We start from the raw sequence: 9,609 nt of genomic DNA, 5'->3' as shown, positions 1-9,609 counted from the left end.
TGTGAGACTTCAACTGCCAATCACAACGTACTGCTTCCAGTTCATCATGGCTGCATCAGTTACATCTCAGATTGCATTTGTGACGACACACTCCTAAACACAAAGCATGTAAGGTAACTCCACACAATGTGCTAGAGTCTCGCTGGAGAGTTCCTATGTGTCTGCTGTTGGTGACTGGGTCCTACATGTGTGTGAAAGATTGAAAAACAAAGGGAACACTGCAGTCACACTGGAAACCAGACGGGACTAGGTCAGACCAAACAAACAATATATGCACTCAAAAGATCATTCTTACCAGGCTAGACTTAAAGAAACTAAGGTGAAAATGCAAGGATAGGACACAAAGTGTGAAAAGAAACAAGAGGAACAAAGTGTTTAGTGGCCGTTGGCAGATGATGGTAAAGGATTATTCACATTGTGCTGAATGCACTTGGCATCTCTAGGTTCTGGCTTAAAGAAAAGGTTTCTCAGCATTCAGACTAAAGAATGAACTCACCTTCAAATGCAAATTAAATCTCAACACATTGAAAAAGCACACACTGTTTGGCTGGGTTAATGTAAAAAATAACATTTCAAACTCTCCAATTGTTGTGCACAAAAAACACATTCCCTGTATACTTGCTTTTTATTAACTGGCATTAAAAATAACTTTAAAATGAAAATGTCCTACTGTCCTAAAATACTCTCTGCTTTAAAAAATAAAAACTTGAATGTCACAATACAAACACATTTTAAAGATATAACAATCAGTCTTTATTATTGTGATTATATTCTGTACAATCTACTTACATTATCTGAATGGGGTACAAGTAAATACAATTAATATATCTATATATTTTCTGTTCAAGTGTCATCTATTCTGCAGACTTTAAAATAAAAACACAGTTTGTTTAATATTTGAAAAATAATTTCTATAAAAACATTTAATTTAGCTATGAAAGGGTATTTGTTCTCTTTGCTGCTGTTAAGATAATGAGTACAAAATCACTAAAAAAAACTTTAATTCATAATGTTAATTTTGTCACATTTCAAAGTGCATATATCACATTTCTTCTCACTCCGTTTTACTGTGTTAGAACTCACCATTAGTAAGGCACTTGTATACTCTAGTGTAGGTGTTACTGTAACATAGAGGAGCTTTCTTGTTTTCTAAACATTAAAAAAGGTCTAATGTGAAGCCAAGGGCTCCTTACTCCTCACTTAAAACACAACCTGTCTGATATCTCCCAGCACACACAAATGAAGAGATGTAAACAGGAACAGCCATTTCCTGTCTCAAAACGACTCAGAAAAGATCTGTAGTGTTGGCTCCGTTTACACACATTTATATTCTTATGTCAAGAGAAAACTGACCTGAACACAAACATGAAGGCTACCGTGTCACACTCAATAGCTTTTGTTACACAGTGATGGTTTTCACAGGCCTGGACAAGTTTTCTTCAGCAATCTCACATAACCCATCATCTTGATTCATTTACTATGCCATGATAGCAAACCAATGATCAAGGCTGTTGTGAGTTGACCATGGTGCAGACCAACAGATAAACCTTGATCTTTTCATTTTGTTCGGGACATCACAACCACACAGTGTAAATAAGACCATCTCACACATTGCACTCAGAGTTTTAACTAAGCCTTTTTTTTTTATCCTAGACTTTTCATCCTAATTGGCAAAGCAGCTTTGATGCTCACCCAGAAGGAGGAGGCTGTGTGTCACTAGTAGCAAGACAAAATACATACAATTGTTCATATCCAAACTTTCAGAAAATGTATGTACTTTGGCACCATGTGTCAAAAGATAATGTTTGCTGCATTGAAAAGAGCCCTGTCACTCATTCACTCACTTTCACAGTTTCACTGCCATTGTATGCTCCACCATGAGACCAGACCCCCGTTGACAGTTCACAAGCATGCTATCGCCCCCCCCCCACCCTCGTCAGAGTTGTGTAAAGGCCGACGGGTTATTCTGGATTTTGACGGAAGTTTTACGATCCTGTCCGTCAAAATGACGGGCAGCGAAAAAGTCTAGCGCAACCTCTGCTTGGAACAATAAGGTCTTCTTCACTTGTTTTACGTAGTGTAATATGTGGTGAGAGAACGGATTCTTTATATCCAATCAAATGAAGTCAATATGTTTCCAGGTCCGTAGGAGGAAGTTGTTCCAGACAGTAAAGTAGCATTACTGTGTGTCAGTGTGTCTGAGTTTATGTGGAGTAAAGTCTGACAGCCAGGTTCATCTCTGTATAAGTGGTTAACAGTGACAGGACTGACAGGCTCAGAGGCTGCTCCATAACGTCGTGCTATCCCAGAAGCACCCTCTGCAGGCGGTAGGCGGGCACGCTGCTCTCGTCCTCTGACTCGGCGTCGCTCTGGGGGTTGGAGCTGCAGGGAGACGTGCACTCTGGGGAGCACAGGTAGTGCATGAGGGGCAGCCGGTACTTTCCACAGAAGTCCACAAACTTGATCTGGCGCACACATGAATCAAAGTAGACGCCTGGAAAAAGTAAGAGAAGAAACAAAGCAAGGTTACTTGTGTTATTCTGAGGGAATGTATCTATACATTAACATAGGACTAATCACCCTAAATTCAGATGTAAGCAAAACAGCACTCATATGCAGGCTTGGGAAAATATGTAATGAATTTTGTAATATTAAGTGTCTTTCTCTTTGGTGCGGCTTCGTATACGACAGCATATGTTATTAAAGTGGTTCTGGATCAAGGACATATCATCAAAAAACATCTTCATGCTACACAAAGTCTGGCAAAAGTTGACCTCAAATCTTTGCCTTTCTCTCAGATACATTGTGGATATAGTTGACCTTTTCAGGTCTCTGAAATGTCTTTTAAAGTATTTGTGCTTTATGTTTGAATTGGTCAAAAACTGTAGAAATATGACAAATCTTCATTTCATGGGGTCATACTCAAACTAAAAAAGAAGAGTCGGTTGTAAAAAAAGAAAACTGAGTTCCATACTTTAGAAAATAATGATAATTACAAAATTGAACAGGATAAAAAAACCTCAATATCAATCTGTGCATTTTCTTCATGTAATGTAATAAAAGTGTCTCACCGGCACACTTGGGGTTGGGGCACTTGCTGGCCAGGTCCAGGTAGCCGAGCAGGTTGGAGGGCAGGTCGCAGGGCGAGTAGGGAACATTCCGGCTCTTGGCGGTGCGGGCTGCCAACTCTAGCAGCGACGGAGGGTCGTAGGTCATCTCCTTGACAAAGCGCACGACCAGTGGGTTGCCACGGAGACTGAGCTCTTGCAGATGCACAAGGGAGAGGATCTCCCTCGGTAGGTAGGTGAGCAAGTTGTTGTGGAGACTTAAAGATCGCAATGAGTAGAGCCTGGAGTGGGACAGAGAAACATTTTCACATACAAATTGACTACAAAATGTATTAGATAAATGCATATACAAATCTGGCTTTTATGTAATCTGGAAATCAGGTTACAAGACACTGGTTTTGTTACCTGGTGAGCTGCGGGGGGACACTTTGGATGCGGTTGTCACACAGGACCAGGTAGCTGAGGTAGGGCAGGTTAGCCACTTCTGGAGGAATGGCTGTGATGAAATTTCCACCCAGATATAACAGCTCCAGACTAACAGGAAAAAGGGACAAAAATAGTTGATTTTTAGTGTAATAGGTTTAATTAAAGTATTGTATCTATTTTATGGAAACACAAAATTAGGAGGGATACATTCTTTTGTGGTGTAGCTTCAACGTTTTCAGTTTGTAGTAACCTTTGCTTCAGTTTTAAAGTGAACATGTTTTGTAGGTAAACATGTCATAAAGGGAAACTTTTCTGGCAAACAAAACTGAAAAGTGAGCCCAAGTTAAAACTAATACATACCACAAGGGGGAGCTAAAGATGCATGGGTTCATGCTGAAGCGTTTGTGTGCATGTTTTTGTGTCTCTACATTTATTTAGTAATTTACTTGGAAGCCTACTCATCATCAAAAAGACAAAAGTGAACAGATAAAACAATAGGTCCAAAATTGTCTCTCATCATTACGACATCACAAACAATTTTATTTATTTTATTTGTTGCATTGTCTTGTTTATGTTTCTTATGCTGGTGTTAGGTATTGTGTATCTTGTTTTTTTACGTGTTTGTACGGCGACCTTGAGAGCCTTGAAAGGCGCCTATATAAAATAAATGAATTATTATTATTATTATTATTATCACTGTAAAGTACACACTTTGTTGCTTCATCAACTCAGGAAAAGGAGTGTGCAAATATAACATTTGCAATACATGTACATTTTTGTTAAAGCTCCTAACCAAGACGAACTTAGTTTGATATTTGATGACTAGAAGAAAAAACTGCTTCCATGTTTAGTACATGTGTGTTGTATTAGGACAACATACATGTGTGTTGTATTAGGACAGGGGTGCCCAACCTTTTTTGAACCGAGAGCTACTTTTAAAGTTGCCAGTCTGCCGAGATCGACCAGGCCAAATAGAGAGGCGTAGTTACTGACAGCCTACTACCAGGTAAATACACACTTCTACTTGTATAAAACTGACCTTTGTACGATTAATACTTCATGAAATACTGCAGATCCTTTATCTTACCTCTTTCTAATCTACACACATACAAGTATTTAACTGAAGTTACACAACAGTGCTGTTGATACAGAGTTGGAGTTTATTCACACGTCACTACAGTGGGTAATGTTTTCAAGAAACATTGAACAGTGCTGCCACATATGACACAGGAAAAAAAGAAAAGACTCTGAACCCTTTATTTGCCATTATATAAAAATAGTGTTGCTACAAAAGTATAAATTAGGCTTACTAATAAGACAACTCAGATCTGAAGCTACACAGGAATCTGCTGCCGAAGTGCAATAAAAAAGACAAAATTAATAGAATCAAACCCTTTTTTTGTTGAATTTTAGTAGAGTATAAAAATAAATGCCTTTAAAATAGGATGCAAGCAACACTAGTTTCTTAACCTGAATTGATAATAGACTATAATCAATTTAAACAGAACAGATCTTAATGTTTGCATTCTTATACCATTTCGTACAATAATTATAATGAATAAGTTCAAACAAACTAAAACTTACAGCTGATTAATAACGGTATCTAACTTGAGTTTTTATTATATCAAAAACCTGTTGAAATGCTCCTGTTATTTTTACTGTCCCCCAAAAAGCGCATCGGCAGCCTCCAGGAAAGCTTCTTTCACAACTTCGCCGTCTTTGAAAGACTTCATGTGTTTCGCAAGAACGTGACTGACACGATAAGATGCTCTGGTAGCAGCCTTGCTCTTGTTGTTGGGCCTGGTGAAAATGGACTGCTGTGCATTTAGCTGTCCTCTCAGGCCCCTCCCCTTTTGGAGCGTAGGGCAGAATTAGGAGGGAATTCCGTCTCGTAGCGTTTGTGCACTGTTTTGAAATGCCGCTCCTAAATTACCCTTCTTTGATAAAGCCACGCTCGCATTGCAGATGAGACAGATGGACTTTGAATTGGAATAGATACAAAAATAATCATCCTCCCACTCGGAGTGAAAATTATATATTTTGGGCTTTTTTGCTTCTGCCATAATTGCGGTCTTGTGTGTGTGCGGACTGTCACTCCTGTTGACACGGACAACGTCAGCGAAATACTGCCCAATGCCCACCAGTCACGCCCCGACACATGGGGTCTCGCCGGCCAATCACAAAGCTTTGATGCGTTCAAGTGCATTATTCTGGACAGGAAGATTATGTTACAGGACATTAACGATACAACAGAATGTTGTTGTTCTATTTTTAGACACATCTCGCGATCGACTGGGAATCTCCCCGCGATCGACCGCTCGATCGCGATCGACTGGTTGGGCACCCCTGTATTAGGACAACAAAAGGACGCCGGTAGGTTAATGGAAGTATGGAGTACACAGGGGGATAATTGGGAGTGAAACAGAGAGATGGGGTGAGAGAAATGGATGGCTGGTCAGCAAAAGTAAGCTGTCCGGCCATCTGCCTGCTGGAACTGATGACACAGCGACTACGAGACAGGAAGCCATTACGCTGTCCTTGGTGGCGGAGCACTGTGTTAGGAACTGAGACATTTGGGTCTCCTTAATGGACTCACAAACACAGTGACAAATGGAGGTTAAGAATGGTTAGCAAAACAGTGAATCAGAGACAATATAAAAAGCTTTCTCACGTAAACTCAATCAAAGATTTTTTTCTCTGGGCCATGTCCCCCCCACCCAAGAATAACTGGGTCAAGGTTTCTTCTTTAAACTCATCAAGACGTGTGGATGTTACACATTACAAGCTGGACAATGGAGAGATACCGCAGGTCCTTCCTTCCTGCAGCGGTCAGACTATACAACCAGCACAGCCCCTAGTAGACCCCCCCCCCCCCCCCTCCCCTCCCCTACACACACCACAACACAGACTATATCACTCCTTGCTGCTAAATACCAATCAACTATGTGCAATATGTGCAAAATATATATGCCGTTAATAACTGTGTAATTTATACCTGGCTGCTAAATCCTAAGAACTGTTACAGGATTTGTATTTTGAAAAGTCTTTTTTTTACTTTTCTTTTTTTTATTATATCATAACTTAGTACTTTTTTATGTAACATTAAGCTGTCTGTGGCTCTTTCCTGCTGTAACGATGCAAATTTCCCCTCTGTGGGACTAATAAAGGTATTCCGATTCTGATTAATATAGTATTCATCCATGCTTTGATTATATGCGCGAGTGTTTTGTAATAAAAAATATATGTGAAAATAAATTCTAAAAATGTATTAAAATAATAAGCACGTGGGTGTCCTCAATACACCAGAAAATACCTTTATTTGGCTTTAAGCTGCTTGAGTATTTACAGTAAATTAAGTATTTTGAAACATCACTGAAGCCTAATTGTGACAAAAACATTATTAAGGCATTGTCTCCCTTTAGTAAAAGGAAACCATGGGAAGTTTGACAGGAAAGGGTTACTACAAGTTATAGTACATGAAGTGGCTCTTATTGTTGGCCTCTTACTGAATGTGCAACACCAAAGTGTAAGCATATGATAAAGTAAAACAAGACTTGGATGTTTGATCACAGTGACTCATGGGTCACAGTCACTCATGGGTCACAGTGACTTGCTACTGTTAAAGTCTGGAAATGATAAGACAGTAAAGTCAGGACTGACCTCCTTTTCTTCCACATACTGTACATCTTCCAAAAGCATTACAATGAGAAATTAAGTGCTAGTTTGTTTATTTCTATACGTGTTATATATTATTCCACATACTTTGCATTAGGGCTGCTCGATTATGGCAAAAATCATAATCTCGATTATTTGGGTCAATAATTGATATCACGATTATTAAAAACGATTATCCATTTACTTTGAAAGCGTCCATTTATTAAAAAAAAATGTGAACAGTATGTTTTTAACAGTTGATTACCCTGAACTTTAAGCATAATTTAACAGAATGTATTTATTTATTTTTTTAAATAAATTAAAATAAATAAATAATCGTTTTATTTCGATTATGTTGTTTTCATAATCGTTGCAAGCCAAAATCGTAATTGCGATTAAAATGCCCTAATTTGCATATTCTTTAAATAATTGTCAGTTAAAATGAAAACTTGGCCTACTATGTAGGATGAGGGGCCCCTTCTTTAATCCGTTTGTGTTTTCCTTTTGATATAATCGCTTTGAATACAAATATAGTAATGATTGTCACAAATATTCCATAACACTTTTTCCAAACGTTCCCAAAATAAAAAAACAGCCGGGGGTTGTTACTGGCACAGCAAGTAGTAAACAACTATCCTGCACATACTATGAATCATGATGTTTACAAGACATAGTGACAGGAAATGATCCCAGAAGCACCTGTTACAGCTTTCGGTACATTCTGCAATACACTATTGATAACAAGTGGTTTAAAGCTTTCCAGTTAGAGCACATGACATACAATGTTGCAATATACCACACGTGAGGACACATGTTTGGTTAGGCTGATATGGTTAGAGGAATGGCATTGAGTGTATGCACTAATATAGGCACTTTGTTTCTATGCTATTTATTTGTTTTTACTTGAACTACACTTTTACAATGTACAAATATGTTCACTGTCAATGAATCTGCTAAATATGTAATCAGTTGTTCGATTTCACTTGGTCCACTACATGTCAAAAATGTGTGAAAGATGCAAATGTCCAGCACACAGTTAGCAATACAAAGTCCAGAAGGGAGGCTTCGAATCACTTAATTTATAAAGTTAAATAAAACAAATTATCAACATGTTAAATATTAAGTATTTGTTGATTACATTTATTAATATATAATTTAAGATGTACAGCTAGTTGTCACGTTTTGCTTAAAATACTAATATTAAGCAAAACATTTTTGTTTAGATAACTCGACAGTTTGAACACTATTATACTGGTTACTCATTTATAAGTGAGGTAACCATAGCAACATCGCTGGGTTCCATATTATACTGAAGCTATCAACCTAAACCGTACTTAATGTGAACACGATCATAGCACTGAAGTCGATAATATTCGCCGAAAAACAATAATACACTTGGAAGTAGGCTAAGTTGCCTTGTACGTCCAACATCCCGCCCACTTCTGTAAAGCTACCTCGTATGACCTAGATATAGAATATTGTGGGATATATAAATAGAATATTGATATAGCTACCCTCTTGACCTACCTGGTTAGGTTTTCTATCTCTGAAGGTATGCTTTTCAATCGGTTTCCGCCGAGGGAAAGCGACTGCAGACGGACCAGCTTCATACACTGAAGTGGTATCTCCTCGAATCTATTCCCACTAAAGTTCAACACTTCCAGCTGCAGAGAGCCGAACTCTTTGGGCAGCGAGAACTCGTCCAGTCGGTTGTTCTTGGCTATCAGCTGCCTCAGCCTGGGCAGCCGTGTTATCCCCTCACAGATGGCCGACAGCCCGTTGTTGCTGATGTCCAAAAACTCGAGGTTGCAGAAAAGGCTGACCGACGAGGGCAGCGAGGCTAACCGGTTGTAGTTCAGGTAGAGCTGTTTTGTGTCCTTCTTCCTCTCGTCGCTAACACTGTCGACGGAGAAAGTGTCCAGGCTCAAACGGGAGTAGTCAAGCACGTTGTCGCCTACTGCTGCTGCTGCCCCTTCGCGAATCTCCATTTTGGTAGTTTTAGCGTGAATTTAAACTCAGAACAAATTCCTTGCATAAAGTGTTGCTTTAGGCTGAACGCTCCCGTAAACCGCGAGTTAGCTCCAGGACTTGTTGTCTGTTTTGGACCTCAAGAATGGGAAGATTTCTACACAGCCGCTCGTAGAAACCTAACCACATCACAAGAGGGAAATCTAGGTCACTACTTTTGTACTGAGGACACGCTACTGTAGCTACATGATCCAACATTGAATGTTGTGTGGCTCTTCTACAATGCAGCCGTTCTTTGACTGAATCATTTGCGTCCATGTTTAGACATTGGCTAATGCTTGACATTGACCCCGCCCACGCACCCGTTGATTGGTTCATCTCCTAGTCTGTCATATATCAGAAGTACTAATCAAGAGATTTGTAGCAGGTTTATATGGACACCGTTTATTGATATTTTTATAGCCGTACAACACCAGGTTGCTGTGTGTAATTG

The 9,609-nt window shown here is 39.2% G+C and overlaps 1 protein-coding gene across 1 annotated transcript; it reads right to left on the bottom strand.

The window, feature by feature from the left end:
* Window positions 1–725: 725 nt before the first annotated feature.
* LOC117535795 (leucine-rich repeat-containing protein 58-like) lies at window positions 726–9,436 on the bottom strand. Its single transcript, XM_034200354.1, has 4 exons — window positions 8,676–9,436; window positions 3,474–3,602; window positions 3,072–3,349; window positions 726–2,494 (listed from the first exon to the last, which is right to left on the bottom strand). The coding sequence occupies exons 1-4, from the start codon at window positions 9,134–9,136 to the stop codon at window positions 2,301–2,303; spliced, it is 1,062 nt and encodes a 353-aa protein (XP_034056245.1). The 5' UTR covers window positions 9,137–9,436; the 3' UTR covers window positions 726–2,300.
* Between the last annotated feature and the right edge of the window lie 173 nt (window positions 9,437–9,609).

The sequence above is a fragment of the Gymnodraco acuticeps genome, unplaced genomic scaffold (genome assembly GCF_902827175.1).
Source record: "Gymnodraco acuticeps unplaced genomic scaffold, fGymAcu1.1, whole genome shotgun sequence".
NCBI lineage: Eukaryota > Metazoa > Chordata > Actinopteri > Perciformes > Bathydraconidae > Gymnodraco > Gymnodraco acuticeps.
The sequence above is the reverse complement of the archived record's forward strand: the minus strand, read 5'-3'. Positions and strand labels throughout refer to the sequence as shown.